Source organism: Hydra vulgaris, chromosome 15 (assembly GCF_038396675.1).
Source record: "Hydra vulgaris chromosome 15, alternate assembly HydraT2T_AEP".
NCBI classification, from domain to species: Eukaryota; Metazoa; Cnidaria; class Hydrozoa; order Anthoathecata; family Hydridae; genus Hydra; species Hydra vulgaris.
The window spans coordinates 44,775,001-44,792,435 of NC_088934.1; the positions used below are offsets into that span (position 1 = coordinate 44,775,001).

Genomic DNA, 17,435 nt, shown 5'->3' on the forward strand with positions numbered 1-17,435 from the left:
AAAAATAAAACCTCTCTTAGAGCATTAGTCTATTCTTCAACTGTTATGTAAGCCAAAAAAATTTAAATTATAACATACCAACAACAATTTTGTCATTTTAACATATTTTAAAATAAAAAAAACATAAAAACTTAATTCACAACATTTTCTTTAATTACATTTAGATTAGTATGCATCCTGGCCTCATCTCCTACTTTTAAAAGTAATAATAAAACAGTTGAATAAAAAAAACGATTTTGTAAAAACATTTTTCAAATTATTTTTTTTTCAATAATACATTAAATAATACATATTTTAACCTTGTAATTGTAATAAATAAACAGTATTACATTTAACTTTGTAATAAATATATATGTATAACAAAGTTATATGTATAATTATAAAATTATATAATAATAAAGAAATAAAAAAATATGTGAGTTTGAAAAAAAAATGATTACTTTCTATAAATAATATTTAAAAATAAAATTACTTACTAAGCTGCTTAATATGCCTCAATCTTTGAAATTGTTGAGTATCAATAAGACTAACTAATAATGATGGAAGTTCAAAATGGCCATGAATAGGATCATTAAAAACCTTTAAAGAAATATATTTTTATTCATTTTATTTTATTTTTTGTAGTTGTTCTTTATGGTTATTAATAATTACAACAAATAGAAAGTTATTAATAGTTTAATAGACTAAATTAACGCAAAGTTAATGCAATGTATGTATATCAGGCAAAGCTGCTGGATTTTCTGAAAATTCTTTTTTGATCTTCAAAGATCTTACTCAATAGGCCTTTGGATTTGCATATTTATTGGGACAGATTTTTGTAATTTAAGTATGCATGAAGATTAAATCCTAAATGATTGGATGAAAGATCGGACAGTAAAGATTTATAAAGGAGAAATAAACATACTATGTGATGTAAATCAATAAATTAAAAAAAATTATTCCAAAAAAATAAGAACTTTTGTGTTAATCAATATGCAATATGGTTTTAGGTCGAAAATGTAGTGCAGTGAGTTTTGAGTATTTAGGTGTTAAAAAATTGGTAACAGTGTAACAGTTGTCATGGTTATGTATAAACATGTTACAATCCCAACAAAAGTTGAAGAAAGTGATTATCGAAGAAGAAAGTGATCATTTTAAATTATCACTCTCTTTTTTTTATTGCCATATAGCTTCTCTCTCTCTTAATAAATAAATTTCAGTGATAAAAAAATGGAATTCAAGCAAAGGCGTCCTATAAATACAAAAAAGACAAAGTTATGCATTGTAAAAAAGCCTGGAAATTCAATTTAACATATTTCTAATAATTCCATTCATACAGTTTTTAAAATTTCAAGATTATTGAAATAGAGATTTTTAAATTTTAAAACTCAAGATAAAGAATTAAGGTTAATCATGAGATAAAGAAAAATAACTTTGACAAAAACGAATTGACTTAATGACATATTTTAAAACTCTATCCGAGGACTTAACAATTTAAGAAAAACAACTTTGAAATATTTTTGATTCAGACAAAAGAGGGAAAAAAATTACTAAAAATATGTTTTAAAACAAATAATTTATAACTCAACTTTAATTTCTCAAAAATGTTGAAGCTTTTTGAATTTTTTCATTACAAGATAAAAACACTAAATTTAGTTACTTAAGTGCTTATTATTAATACCAAAAATTGTTGATTATGAGTTTAGAAGATGTAGATAAAGATGCCTTAGATGAATACAGAGAAGAAGTCAAAAAAAAGATTTTTATTCTAACAAAAGTAAAGTGTGCTTGGGTCAATTTGTAATATCAATTTTAGATACAAAATTAAGAAAGGTTAGAAAAAACTGAGGGGGGAAGATTGTTTAAATTTGAAAATAATTTTCTCCATAATAATATTTAAAAAATAAAATTTGAAAAACTTGGAGAGAACTAATTGTTATAAAGTATGGCACTGATTGTTATAAAGTATGGCACTGTATGTTATAAATTATAGCACTGATTGTTATAAAGTTTTAGAATATGTAGGGATAGATACAGCAAAATGATGCAAATTTACTGAATGAAGTCACACGCAATTGAGTTTTGGTTGATGGAACAATAGATAATAGATTGCTGGAGCAGTACCATATTAGAATTAAAGAAAAAGAAATGACATTTTACAACAATGGGACAGATCCAACTATGTTTACAATGCAATTCTGGACCTTGACTAGATCACAAAAGGATATCATTAGAAGAACTAGCACAAATATGACAACCAAATTTCATATAGGGACAAATAAGAGATTTATAGAGGTAGAGAATAGAATCAAGAGTAAGGAATAGCAAAGACCAGAAAGAGAAGAAAATTAGTAAATGCTAACTTTGCGATTGATTGTATATATGGTTTCTATGAAAAGTCAAATGCGAAAATTAGTCTAAAAAAAACGTAAAGTAGGGGACTCAGTCAGAGAAGTATTCATTAATAGGAAAACACCACAATAATCATTAGCAGTAAACAGTTTGGATTAAAAATTACCAGCCATTTCAAGCTCTGTGCTGCCAAGATGTCAGGAAGATCATTAATATATATGAGAAACAATACAGGACCAAGAAGAGAACCTTTTGGTACTCTAGAAGTTACTGGAAATGAGTGTAATCCTTTTTTAATACTGCAGCTAAAGGAGTTTAGGAGAGAAATAATTTTAAGCAATCAAAAACTAAGTGATAACATTGTCTTACAATGGATTAACCTGTTTCTCTGGAATGACAGGAAGAATGTGTTCATTAAATAAAAGAAAAGAATAAGAGGTAAATAATTCTGCCTTATACTAAGGAGAGGTAAAAAGATCATACCCATTTATTAAATATTGAAATGTTTGATTTGTCTTTGTTAACGACACTGTTAAAGATTTTATAAAAGTCTCTAACCTTATAAAAGTCTCCTAACATCTGATATAATACACAAGATTTAGTAAACTGAAAGTAATGGAGCTTAGCAAGAGATAGCATTTTCTTACATTGATTTTTTGTAATAATAAAAAGGCCATTGTTCTCAGAAGAGATGTTCCCATTATTATTATTACTATCATTATCTAAGGTTTCACTTGTTTAAGGTTTTCAATTTCACTTGTTCAAGGTTTTCAATTGTTCTATTTTACAAATAGAACAATTTAAAAAAATAAATAAGCCTACCAACCTTTTGTTTATTTGTATGTACTTATACTAGTCTAATCCTTTATATGTACTTGTACATTTGATGTTTCCCATTTATTCCACAAACTTGTGATTCGCATACTAAAAAGGTTTTTCCACACATCTTTCTTACAAATAATCTTTTACAATTTTTAAGTGTGACCACGCTTGTTAATGGAGTAATACTGAATGGTATTTAAATTTAAATTTTAACTGATGGAGTAATACTGAATAATATATAAAGAAAACAAAAGGGTTGTAACTACAGGTATAAAAACTGTGGTTCCATTTGTAAGTTTTTACCATATGATAACAAAATGCTAGTTAAATATAGTCTCAGTAGTCTCTTTTTATAAGTCAGACCAGTTAGGCCAAGAATAGCTTTACTAAACTTGAGTAGAGCATATTTGATTATTCGTTAATGCCTAGGTTAGTAGACAGAGCTGCAATAATCAAGGTGAGGACAAACAGGAGAAATAAATAAAGTAAATTTATGATCTCTTGATCATTCCAACAATTTTATTTGCAGTGTTGATCTTAGCATTTACATGAAATTTTAGAAGAAAATTTCATTACAGTTGACAAAGACGCCAATGTCTTTTTTGACAAGAGAGTTCTTTGATTAATTGAGATATTGAGATTTTTATTGACAAGTGTATAAATCAACTTTGTGTTTGTTTGTCCGAAGTACATTTAAAAAAAGAAATATTTCATAGTAAAGATGAAAGAAATATTCAAAATTAGAAATAGCAACAACACAATATAGTTTCTAGAAAGTAGGAGGTAGAAAAAAAGGGAAAAACTTCTTTTTTCTGAACTTTTAGAGGTCGTCAACTTATAAGCAGTAGGATTAAAATAAAAAGAATGATTTGATACACTTTAAGAAAATTAAGAAAAAGGTGCATTTTAAAATATAACTAATGATTTGAATATATTGTTCAAGTAAAGTTTAAAATTAACATACTTTCCCATTTGATGAACTTTCAGAAAACTTTTCCAAAGCAAATTTTTTATTAGACTGGAAGTCGCAGTTCTCAAATGGTAAGCTTACAGTTGCAAGTTTTCTTTTACGTTGATTGGTTTGACAACCATTGGAACAGACATTTTGCATATTACTAACAAAGCCATTTGATACATCAGAGAGAATAGGGGTACTTTTTTCATCAAAATACTTAACCAAAAGTTTACCGTATTCTGAAAAAACACCATTGAGTTCTGTAATTGCAGCATCAGCTTCTTCTTTTTTTTCAAACTCAACAAATCCAAAACCACAAGATTGAAAAGGATCTTCTTTTTCCGTAACAACATAAACTAAAATAAAATATTAACATAATAAAAAAAAATCACTTTAAATTAAAAATCTTTTTTCGTTTATTTTTTTTTTTTTTAAATGTTTAAAACTTTTTTTTTGAAATGTCTAAAACCATAAGAACATTATAATAGTCACCATTATGAGGCGTTCCAAACTTAGAAAACATGGATTTTAGATCTTCGTTGTTTATATTATATGGTAAGGAACCAACAAAAATTTTAATTAAACCATCCATCGTAAAACTAAAATATTAAATGAAGGGTATAAACGTTTAGTTTTTACTTCGTAAAAAGTTTTGCAGTAAAAGATAATAAAATTATTTACCTTAATATGCCAATAAGAAAAGAATAGAATAAATATATGCATAAATTATTTTGTTTTTAATTATGAAACTACAGCTAAATAATTTATCTGAGAAGTGTAATATAAACGTTACTTTCCGAATTTTTTTTTTTTTTTAATGTTGTTGTTATTGTTTTATCGATGTTCCTACCCTATTGTAACAATATTAGTTTATTGATCAATTCCGCGAAGCATATTTTGAAACACTGTTTCTAGGTCAACGTACTAAGATAATTAAGAATTCTTTTGATGCAAAGTCTGCCATTATGGAGGACAGCAAAGCCAACGGAACTAATATTTTTATTATATATGGTTAACAATATAAAGTAAAAGTCAAAGTACGCATGGTTTTCAAAATCCAAACGGACAAAACAAATTTAAAATAAAAACTTTTCTGTGTAAATAAGATACGCATTGCGTTTTGTTTTTCTTAGTGTGGGAATGGGAGATATGGTATATAAATATATATATACATATATATAAATATATATATATATATATATATATATATATATACATATATATATATACATATATATATACATATATATATACATATATATATACATATATATACATATATATATATATATATATATATATATATATATATATATATATATATATATATATATATATATATATATATATATATATATATATATAGTTCAGTTTAGTATCCCTGAGTCTGGGGTACTAAAACTGCCATAACCCACACCATCAATCGATGCGTAGACTACTCATTTACATGCTCTTCCTAAGACTCTTACCACGCAAAAAAGTAGTCCTTGCATCAAATGGTGTGGGTTGGGAGCTGGGTTAGGGTTATAATAAAGTATTAAAATAATTTAACTCAGTTGATGTATGTATTTTTCATTAAAGTTGTTTACAAGGACATTTTTTACAAAAATAACATACTTACAGGACAATAAATAAATGCTACACAAAAATATCCATGGTAATGCTATTTCCACCTTAAGTATTTGTTTTATTGTAAAATTGTCCCCGTAAAAGACCCTATAGTAAGATATATATATATATATAGACCCTATAGTAAGATATTGAGGTCATATTGTTGCACATGTCAGCAACTCGGTAAGAAAGACTATATTTTCTTGAATCCAAGCGACAAAACGTATTTTATAAATATGAACCCGGGTGTGGCTATTGCTGTCAATCGCAAAGAACAAAGATTATTCTGTACAAATAAGTTTACAGAAAATTTCAAAACAAGTTACTAAGTCATTTTTAAGGCGCCGAACTTCGAGTGATTCCAAACCAAGTAACTGTAGTCTGTATTATGATAGGACAAATTTCTAAGGTTTCTAATTTTCTTAGTAAACTTTCGTTGGACACTTTCAACTGTTTTAATCAATCCAGTTTGGTGTGGCGACCAAACTGGAGGACAATATTCTAAAATTGGTCGTATATAGGTAGTGAAAGCTCTAACTAGGATACAAGGGTCGCGAGTTTTAAAACATTTCAAAATTAAGTATACTCCAGAGTTAGCTTGATGAATGACGTTAGAAATATATTTTTTATAATTAAGGTTACATATATATATATATATATATATATATATATATATATATATATATATATATATATATATATATATATATATATATAAATATATATGCATTTATATACATTTACACATGTATTTATAAATGTACATTATGATGTATTATAATGATGTGTATATAAATACCATTGTTTTGTTTAGTAATGCAAATTAGTTGATTATGCTGCTTTTCAAAACTGCATGTAGTTTGGATGAAGCACGCTCTTTCATCAAAGACCATGAACTTGAGTATACCGTTCGATTCACTACATTCTTTTCTACCAAAGACTTTGGAATTACTGGTATAATATCAATTATACCAGTCAATTATAATCAGCAAAATGTGATAAAAAATGTTACCTTTCTTTAAGCGTGTTTTTATACAAAAAGAAGAGGGAAAAGGAAGAAAAATGAAAATAAATTGATCCCTGCTCTAACCCAAACCCTTCGATGTGTTATCAACTACCTTGCGAGTTCTCCCTAAATCAGTCTATGTATGTACTAAAGCCCTCGCGTATCCCTAGATCAGTGTCACGTCATAGCATGATCGTGATTTTAGAAGAAAATACACTAAAATACTGAGTTGTAAAAAATTTGATTGCCCTGCACAACTTACTATAACGGAATGCTTAAAATTTTCCAGAATATAAAGTGAGTAGGAGATTTTTATGTTTGTAAACCTACATCCTAATTAAGACGTTAAACTGATGCTTACAAAAAATGTTTTCGGTCAGATCAGGCTTCAGTTCATTGCAACTTTTGTTATTAGCAAACTTTTAAAAATAGTTCTAGCATATTAATTTAATTGCTATAATTGTTTAAAAAAGAATATACGAATATACTATTTATGTGTGAATAAAGATATTATGCATGTGCTTTATGTATGTTTATGGTACTTTTATTTTTAGCTTATAGTGGATACTGTCAAAAATAGAAAAGCAAAATTAAAGGAGCTACAGTATGCAATATCATTATTATCCATGAGAAAAATCAAACAAATCAGAAAATTTTGCATTGCAGTACCAGATATTTTGGCACACAATGGTCATATGATATCAAGGTATTTTCAATTTATTCATTTTATTTGGTATTTGTATTAAGTCTTGTCCAGGTATTAAATCTACATCCTTTTGTCTTTACTATGTGAGAATACATTTATACCTACAAATTTATATAAGGATGCTGGTATAACACAGAGAATTGACCCTGAACTGGTATCGGTTATTGACATGTACGGTAAAGAGGGTGTGTTGAGCACTGTTGTGTTTATGGCTCTATTGTAACACGACATTTCTTAAGATAAAACATTTTTTGAATACGTCACTGCTCATTAGCGGAAAAACGTGCTCAAAGTAAGATGATGGTTTTCCAGAACTGATATATGTATACAGTAGTCTCTCGCTTAATTCGGCAAATTGAAACAGGCACTGCGGTGCAAAATTAACTAGGAGTGCGCAAATAAGAAAAAATAAGATAAAAAGATAAAAATTTAGCAAACTAAATTATTAACTATATAAACAAATCTTTATTAAGAAATATATTATGCATGACAGAAAAAGTCATGAATTGTAGGCTGATATGCATTCTGCAGCTTTTCTCGTTTAATTTTCATAGTTACTGACCGTATGTTTGATGATAGTTGTTCGTAGCTATTCATTAATTTATTGTTGTCGTCTTTTAAAATTGATTTAGCTTTTTGGCATTTTAATTGCTTGCCAATATCAAGAGATAAATGTATAAATTCAATACCTAAGAAGTCTGTACCATCGTCTATCTCATCATTAATAACTTCTTCTTCATCAGAATTGTTATCCATAACAACTGCATTATTATTATTTTCTTCGAGAGACAAGCAATCTTCAACATCTTCCTTGTTTGCTTCAATATACGTTGGAGAATCTTCACAGTCAATTGATTCAAAATTGCTGATATCTTCCAAACTGATCATATTCTCTATTCCTTCAATTTCGTTCAGCAGCAAGAACATATTAAAAAATCCAAAGTCAGCTTCCTCAGAGCATAGTTCAGTGTTAACGGGTCTGGAAATCTGAAATAATTCTGCCTTGTCGAAGGAATTTTTGAGAGATGAAGGTTGAATTGATTTCCAAGCTAAATCGGCATACTTAGCAGCGTCAAGAAGATGTGCGGGTTTCCGTATTTAACTCCTGCTGCACCTTTTTTGCACAAAAGACTACTTTCTTTCAGACATTTCTTTGTATTTACATTGAGGCTGTAATATTAAAATATGTTTGAGAGATATAGATATTTATATCACTTCTTAAGAGCCGCAATAATCCCCATATCACATGGTTGCTTCTAACTTGTGCAATTTGGAGGGAAGAAAACAACTTTTACCAGATTTTGCTCAAACACCTCAAAATGTTCAGGTGCATTGTCTAATAATAAAAGAACAGGCAAACCAGTTTTGCGTTTACCTTCAGGATAAAAGACTTAATTGAACCATTTCCAACATATAGAGACATCCATCCATGCATTTTTCTGACAAAAATACGGTATAGGTCATGTTCTATTAACTATACAAGCAGGTCGTGCAGCTTTTCCAATCATAGAACAGGGTATTTTGTGAGATCCTGTTGCGTTGGAGCAAACAACTAAAGTCACTCTTTCATTAGATTTTTTTTACCTTTTGTAGTTACTAAGCTTTCAGTAGGCATTAACAGAGAATATCTAGGGAGCAAGCAAAAAAAAAGTCCAGTTTTGTCCATATTATATACATTTTCAGGTCTGCACATTTTAATAACTGAGTAAAGGTCCTCAAATTGCTGAAGAAGAACAGGATCATCTTTGTCAACCTCAGCTCCTTCTCCAAAGAAATGCGTCGATTTTAAGCCTTGACGACGACGAAAGTTTGCGAGCCATTACCAAGAAGCTTTAAATTCTTCTTATTTTATATTTCATTTTTGCGCTATTACTTTTGCTTTCATAATTGCTAACGATGGAGGCACTTCAATCTTCGAACGAAGCAATGCATCAATCCAAACATATAGCTCATTTTCTATTGCTTTAAATTTTCCAGAAGATAATCGAAACACTTTTTTTCTAGCTTCTTCTGTCATTAGTAAACTTCTTTTTTCTATTTGATCTCGATTATTTCAGAGAGATCTAATTGAATTTTCAGTTACATTATATTCTCTTGCAATCGCTCGTTTTTTCAATGAGACTTGACTGATAAATCGTTTAAACTTATTATTATCTGTTTCAAACAAGATTTATCATTTACTTCAATTCGAATACGAATTCGAATTATTTATCTATTTACATTCTCATAAAATCATTATCTCAAAATATTTCTGATAAAAACTAGTTTTTAACTTAACACAGGAAAATAATAGTTACGTTTTCTGATATAATTACACTTTCAACAAAAAAACTCAGTAAAAAACTGAAACAAATATTTTGGGCCTAAACGCGCAATTTACTGGGATGCGCAACTAATTGGGTGTGCAATTAAGCGAGAGACTACTGTATATATGAAGTGCTATTGATAACAAAGAGATTTATTACGAAAAATATTCTTAGTGTTCATTTTTATATAACCGTATACAACGTATTTAACATTGGCAACGAAGATGAATTTAGTGGTTTAATTTTTGGTGATTTTATTTTATGAAGTTAATATGGTTATTATAATGAGTAGTACAAATTAATTAGTGCGTTAATGTGATGGCTTCGCATTTTGGAAACTTATCAGAATTCAACTCAGATGAGGATTGGGACAATTATGTCGAGAGACTAGATTTTTCTTAAAGAAATGAAATGCCTAATAAAAAACCATGGAAATAACAATTTCAATAAAGCAGCTGGTCATGTTCTACCAGAATGTTAAAATAAAAGATTTTATCCTCAGAATTCCACCATTCACAATCACATAACAATTTCTAAACGAAAGTTATGCTAATCTCTTATTGATCAAGAATGTCTCCAGTCAAAGATCAAAGAGAGAATCTAATCCTGCTATAAGTTCTTCAGACCCAAAGGTTTGTTATTCTCTTATTGGTCAGTTTTCTGTATATCCATTTAGAAGACGTAGTAGAAGACGTTACTGTAGATATTGACCGTGAAGATGACAATGTAAAACTAACAGGTACATCAAAACTTCCTTACTCTTTGTTTACCAAAATGGATGGCAGAAGAGATTGTTAGCTAAATATGGTAATGAACTGGTGTTGTTGGATGCAACATATCGTACCACACGGTTTGCATTCCCACTTTTCTTTTTTGTGGTAAAAACCAACATTGATTATCAAGTGGTTGGGTTATTTGTGTGTGAAAACGAAACTGAGAGTTCTATTTGTGAAGCTCTGTTGTATATAAGGTCTTGGAATAATGAATAATGACCTAAATCCGAAATATGGAATGTCAGATTATTGTGTGGAAGAAGTTAATAGTTTAGAGAAGCTTTTTGTCTGTGCAAGTTTAAACTTTTACTATTCATATTTCCCAAACTGTAATAGATAATAAGTTTTGTTTAAACCGCATTAAGGGGGAGTTTAAAAGTTTAAAGTGCCGTTTTATTATGGGCATCACTAAACTGTGGATCTCTGTAATATTGATAGTAAAAAACTACAGCTATTCCTACATATCAAATCATAGTTTATGATAATTTTAAGTAGAATTTTTTTTAATTCCTTTTTATTGTATTGAATTGATGGAGAAGTAGTTATTTTATTTAAACCAATATCCATTTTAGGTTGTTGTATTCATATGTGATTTTCACCGAGAACAGGTGTGGTATCTTGGGCTAAAAACAAAATCTAAAGACTTAGCGTAAGATAGAATAAAGATCTTATGCTTACTTAAAATGATAACCTGTGCAGACACACTTGAGATATGAGAGGCTGAAATATAGAATTTGAAAAATTCTTTTTATTGGATAAGTCTAAGAGATATAAATAATCTAAAAGATTATTTATCAAGATATTGGTTACCAATATAACATGTAAGTTTTTATTTGTTGAGGGTTTGAAAGCTGAGTTAAACCTGCAAATGGAAAACTGTATAATTTTTGTTTTTTTGTTTTACCTCTAAAGAGTATACAGGCAACCACATCTAAGGCAGCTATTAATTACTCTAATTATTCTTTATTATCAGCGTTGGGTGGAAGCATATCTTCAGACTCAATTGTTGGTCAATTGCAATACAAATAATGGTGTGGAGTGACAACCCAACATTATAACATTAGTATCTTTTGAATCACAGAAATAGTTCTCTCAGTGGAATGTTATCTATAGTAATTAACGGTTTTCTTTCTAATAAGTGTGAGAGGTATGATAAAATTAGCTGTTTCTGACAAATTTTAGTTTTGTAATAATTTTTTATTAATGTCACCATTAAATAATTTTTTAATACATATATTCTATAATGAATCAAGATATTTATTTTTTTAGCTATATTGACAACAATAGATTAATGAGCTAAATACATGTGTTATTCTGATAATGTTCATGGTTGATAGCCCTCGACCAATGGTGAAACATTGTCTAGTCAAGAAATCCCTTGGCGAGAGTTTAGACATAACAGCACATAAAGTTAAAGGATCTGGAAAATTCTTATTGCGATATTATAGAGACAAAAAAGAACGAAATTATGTAGTAGATTTTGGAAAAGACAACATGCCTAGTTGTACCTGCATAGATTGGAAAAACTCTTGTTATCCTTGTAAGCATTTCTTTGTCATTTTTAAAAATTATCCTTGTTGGAATTGGGAATCAGTTTCTCTTTTATACCGAATGTCTCCTTATCTAAATATTGATATTGATTTTGATCTTGATAAAGCAAAGGTAAAAGGATGTAATGATAAACTCAGTACATCTACTTATTTCAATGAAACCTCCTACAATGAATATAAATCATCTATTACTGAGACAAATAAAGTGGGTGAAATGTTGGTATAGGCTGATACTCAAAAGGTAAGAAATGCAGGAAGGAAGTCTATAACAGGTGAATCCTTAAGAAGCCTTTTGAGTGACCTACGAAGTCTGAGTTTCTTAATTCAACATGATACTGATCTCCTTGAAAATAGATATAAAGAGTTGAACTCACAATCTCATCACAACTGTGAAAAGTGATGTACCCAAAGAAATTTGCTTGCCCTTACTACCTAATAAAATTAAAAAATACCTATAACAAAAAGCTCCATTAAATATCATAAGCTACCAGCACCTAAAAAAAAGAGTATACAAAATAAATGTGTTGCGGAAAAAAAGGCAAAATTATTGGCAGCTTCCGAAATAACTTTGAAACCAGAGGAAAAAAGCAACGTAGAAACTGAAGTTATAAATAATAATTTGATAGACTACAAAAACTTAAAAGAATTTGCAGATAATAATTTTCAGTGATGAGGAAAATGTAGATACAGATCAAAGATACTGCATAAGTAAAAGAAATCTTGGTCAGAGCGACTTTTCAGATATATTAAACAATGAATGGCTATCTGACAATGTTATAAATATCTTTCAAAACATGATAAAAGACCAATTTAAAGAAGTAAATGCCCTTCAAGACACTGCTTGGGCAAAATCTTGCTTTCAGTACCTACATAAATAAATCTTTTGTTCAAGTTTTGCATGATGGTTGTAATCACTGGGTAGCAGCTTCAACATATGGTTGTAAACCTGGTGAGGTTTTTTTTGATGGACTGTTTATTTCATGGTAAAGTTGCTAATCGTGTAATACAACAGATATGTGCCATCATGAAATGCGCATGTGACAAGTTAACTGTTTGCGTATTACCAGTGCAACAACAATCGAATGGAGAGAATTATGGTGTCTTTGCTATTGCTTTTATATATCATGTTGCAAGGACAAAAATAAAACCAGACAATGTAACATTTTTTATATCAGAAATGAGGACACATGTTTCATTGCATTAAAGTTAATAAAGTTTCTTTGTTCCCTCAATCGTTAACAAGTTGCAATAGAAGCTTTCAAAAAGACTTTTTAATTAAACTATTTTGCAGTTGTATGATGCCTTGGAATCCTATGGAAAATCAAAAATAAACAAATGGCACAGTGTAATCGGTGTAAACAGTGGTTCCACAGAATGTGTAAAACCATTCCAGATTATGTCTTCTTTTTAAAGAACCGGAGATCACCATGGTTTTGGTATTGTTGTGCAAGTACAGTTTCATGATTATTTATTGTATTAAATAATACTATTCTTTACAATAAAACATGAGTTTTCTTTTGATTTCAACAGCCTTATTTGACATGATTTATTATAATTTGTAAGAATTCTTACAAGTTATCATAATGAAAAGAATAAATTCAATTTTGAGTTTTTAAACAATACAACTTTTTCAGGTATGTATCCTCATTGATTAAAATTAAATACATTCAATTTTAACTGAGATATTGGTAGTGTGATTGTTACTTATAAATTTAGATCTTAAAGATTGATTATGCATTGACACTTTACATTGCAGTGTGGCAATGTAAGTTTTCACTCTTCATTATAGTTACATTGATGTAGAGTTTTATCTTTTGGCTTCGCGACTTTATCAGATTCTCAATTGCTTTTTGTACTACAATCTTTTCAGTTACCTTGTAAATTCAAAATAATATGTTTAATAGAGTTGCTATATGTTTTAATAAGTATTGCTTCTCTATTGCTATTAGTCTATAGTCGTCTATAAGGCCTATAAACTTTTTTTTTTTAATAAAAGATTTTTATGGTTTGTTTTTCAAAGTTGATAAACATTTGTCATAATTTTGGTAAGTGAAAATGTTAAAAAAATTCCTAATTGAAGTTATTCAAGCAATAAATGAGCTTCAATTAAGTTTTTTATTATTTTGTAAAATACTTTTTAATATTTATTTTTTGTTTATTTATTTATGTATATATATTTATAATATTTATTACTGTTATTGTTGGAAGCTTTTCGCTGAAATACTTCAAAGATTGAATTACTAATAAAAAGTAGACTTTGTCTACTTTTTATTAATTTGTTTGTTTGTTTATTCAATTCTTTAGTTCTGCCATTTTTTAATATTCGACTATTTTGTTTTTAGTTTGCCTACTGTGGAAATATGGTTTTAATTTAGTATATTTTGATGATTCCAAATTTACTTGATTGATCATGAGCCAACAGTTTAGAAAAAACGCTGGAATTCAATAGTTATAGTACTAACTTTGTTTATTAGTAATGTTTCAAAACTATTTATTGCTATTTGTCATGTGTTATTTTATTTTACTGTATTGTATTTGTCATGTTGAAAATATAAATTTTCTTTATACTCAAGTGATTTGGTATTTTGGGCGATACAACTTGAACAGCTCTCATCATTTTACATCTCTGCTTGATTAGTGGCATCTTAAAGTCATTTTAGTAGCGATGTTAAAAGAAAAAATAATGCAATAGAAGTCAAAAGTACAGCTACCAAAAGTAGCGATGTTTAAAGTACAAATCTATTAATAGAAGTCTAAATTACAGCGCGAGTTATACTTTTGTCGTTTATTCTATATTGGTAATATAATGATATAACATCTGTTTTAGAAGTTAAAAGTACGCAAACTATGCGTACTTGTTAAAAGTATGTTACAAATAAAGTAATAGAAATCAAAAGTACAGAGCGAGTTATATCTTTGTCGTTTACTCTATAATGCTCATATAATGATATAACATTTGTTTTAAAAGTTAAAAGTACGCAAACTATAAAGACGGCAACCGTTTCGATTTAGAAAACGAGACGTACTTTTGACTTCTACTATATATTGCTAACCATTATATATATATATATATATATATATATATATATATATATATATATATATATATATATATATATATATATATATATATATATATATATATATATATATATATATATATATATATATATATATATATTAACAAATGTTAAATAAATATAATCTTTTTTATTTGATTAATGTCACTTTTTTATCAAATTAAAATCCCATATATAAATATGGAAATATTTGTTACAGAAAAAAATATATGGTGAACTTTTGTGCTGAATTTGGGTGTTCAAATCGTTGTAATCAAGAAAAAAGTATATCTTTTTTTCGTCTACCAAAAGTAGTTTGCAACCAAGGGGAAGAAGGTAAAAATTTATCAAAAGAGCGTAGAGATAAATGGATAAATGCCTTAAACAGAATTGGTTGTAATTATAAAGTCCTTCACACTTGAATTTGCAGCGATCATTTTATTACAGGTAAAATTTTTACCTTAGATTTATTTTTATAACTTTGAATATATAATACCAATACATGTTCAACATTTTTATTTAGGAAAACCTTCACTTTTCTCAAAGAATGATCCTGATTGGGTTCCAACTTTAAATCTAGGGCACAAAAAGTTTAAGTTTAGAGTTCAGCAATCTAAAGAACCTTACAATACAAAAATCGTTCGTTGCTATTAAATCTTGATAATTTTAAGGCTTGTAGTAGTAGACAATTCTGAAGATGCATTTGAAAATGATTATATAGATTTCCAAATAAATAAAACTTTAACAAATAATGAGTTTAATATTTTAGAAAGTGTCACAATTGATAAAGAAAACTTAGTAGATTTTAGTGTTCAAACAGAAGTAACTGTTGAAAATAAAGAGAAAGAGAGCTTATACATAAAAACAAGATTTGCGTGCAAATTTAGTAAAACAGAGCTTTATATGCTTTTAATTGACCTTTAGTTAGATGACTTGGAGCAAATAAAAAATAGTTCACAATATCAGGATAAGTAATGTTTGGATAATTATCTATATTGTCAGAGAAATCTTTATCTTTAAGAAAATATGGGTCAACGTGACCTATAAAACTAATTTTTTTTTTTTGATATCTTTGCTTTGCATTGTTATCAAGCTAAGACAAACTCTCGCTTTCTGTTGACATAGCAGATGTATTTGTTTATGTTGTTTTTTTTACGATTGTTTGTCCTCCTAAATGGCGGTATAGTTTATTCCCGTATAATTAGAATAATGACGAGGTAGGAACAGGCTCAAAACAGCCACATTTATGCGCAATCTGATTGGCTAATTTTAAAAGGGAGGCTTTAGTGCATATTTAGCCAAATTCATTTCAGAGGCCTGGTCTCGAAATTAATTCCATGTTAGGAAAAAAATAAAGAGGGCAACTTTGTTATTGAAAAAATCAGCTAAACCATACTGTCGCTGTGGCTATTAGTTCCTAATTCATCATGATTAAAAACGTAAATGATTAAAAAAGATAGAAAAAGAGTCTTATGTGGTACTTTCGAGGAATTGCGAAAAAAAATGCAAATGTATTTACGTTATTTAAAGCTAAAAAATAGACTGAAGCCTAATAGGCTATTGAATATTGTTATTGAATAGCAAACATGTATTTTCAATGCAGTCTCACTTAAAATACAAAAAATTAAAGCGGAATGGTCATCAAACAAGATATTTTACGATAAGAAAATTAGCGAAGATGTCATTTACAGATATTGTGACCATAAAAAGGAAAGGAACTGCGGACTTCCTGAAAAAGCGATAAGAATGCTAAAGAAAAAGTTAAATAGTTACCTGGTTAAATATTGTATGCATTAAATCTAATATTATAAAATTATATTTTGCCTATTTGATTGATTATTTTGATTGATTTAATCCTGAAATAGAACATTGCAGTTGTCCTGTTAGTTGTAGTAAGTTGTGTACTTTCGCTTGCTTTCACTCTTGTGTTTTTTAAAACATAATAATAAAAAAAAAATACTAACTGCAATGAAAACTATAAAAGAAAAGATTTAGGCTCTATCTTGCACAGAGCAGTTACAAAGTGTAACCATTTTTTTTAATTAATAGAGTCCTTAAAAAAATAAAAAAAATAAAAAGAGATGACATATCGGCTATATCAGCAGATCCAGAACTAAATATTTTTAAATAGATATATCATTGTTTAAATTAATATATAATTAAGATATAAATTGTTTAAAAATTGAAATATCATTACTTGTTTAAAAATTGACACTTTTAAAAAATGGCTGTTTAGCTGTAACGTGTTAATTTTGTACTAATGAAATTGAAATTTGAACGCAAATCATCTGTCTGTCAACATTTACATTATAAATA

At 28.1% G+C, this 17,435-nt stretch overlaps 1 protein-coding gene and 1 long non-coding RNA gene across 5 annotated transcripts in view; one reads left to right on the forward strand and one right to left on the reverse strand.

The window, feature by feature from the left end:
* LOC100200569 (deoxynucleoside triphosphate triphosphohydrolase SAMHD1) overlaps positions 1-17,435 on the reverse strand; it is a 126,686-nt gene that overhangs the window by 80,072 nt on the left and 29,179 nt on the right. Inside the window, exons 1-4 of one of the 2 annotated variants that reach the window (XM_065820504.1) lie at positions 4,790-5,100; positions 4,601-4,707; positions 4,118-4,464; positions 477-579 (exon numbers count right to left, since the gene is read on the reverse strand). In XM_065820504.1, coding sequence (XP_065676576.1) covers positions 477-579; positions 4,118-4,464; positions 4,601-4,700 — 550 coding nt within the window. In that variant the 5' untranslated portion in view covers positions 4,701-4,707; positions 4,790-5,100. Of the gene's footprint in view, positions 1-476; positions 580-4,117; positions 4,465-4,600; positions 4,708-4,789; positions 5,101-17,435 lie in introns of those variants that run through there. The other variant, XM_065820505.1, reaches the window with a different exon arrangement.
* Positions 6,490-16,116, forward strand: LOC136091558 (uncharacterized). Of its 3 annotated transcripts, none has more exons than XR_010644075.1 (6): positions 6,490-7,022; positions 7,280-7,431; positions 14,403-14,514; positions 14,634-14,858; positions 15,340-15,566; positions 15,643-16,116. It is a non-coding gene; the product is annotated as an uncharacterized LOC136091558 (long non-coding RNA). The 3 variants fall into 3 exon arrangements; XR_010644077.1 differs by having other exon boundaries at positions 6,490-6,673; XR_010644076.1 differs by lacking the exon at positions 14,634-14,858 and having other exon boundaries at positions 6,493-7,022.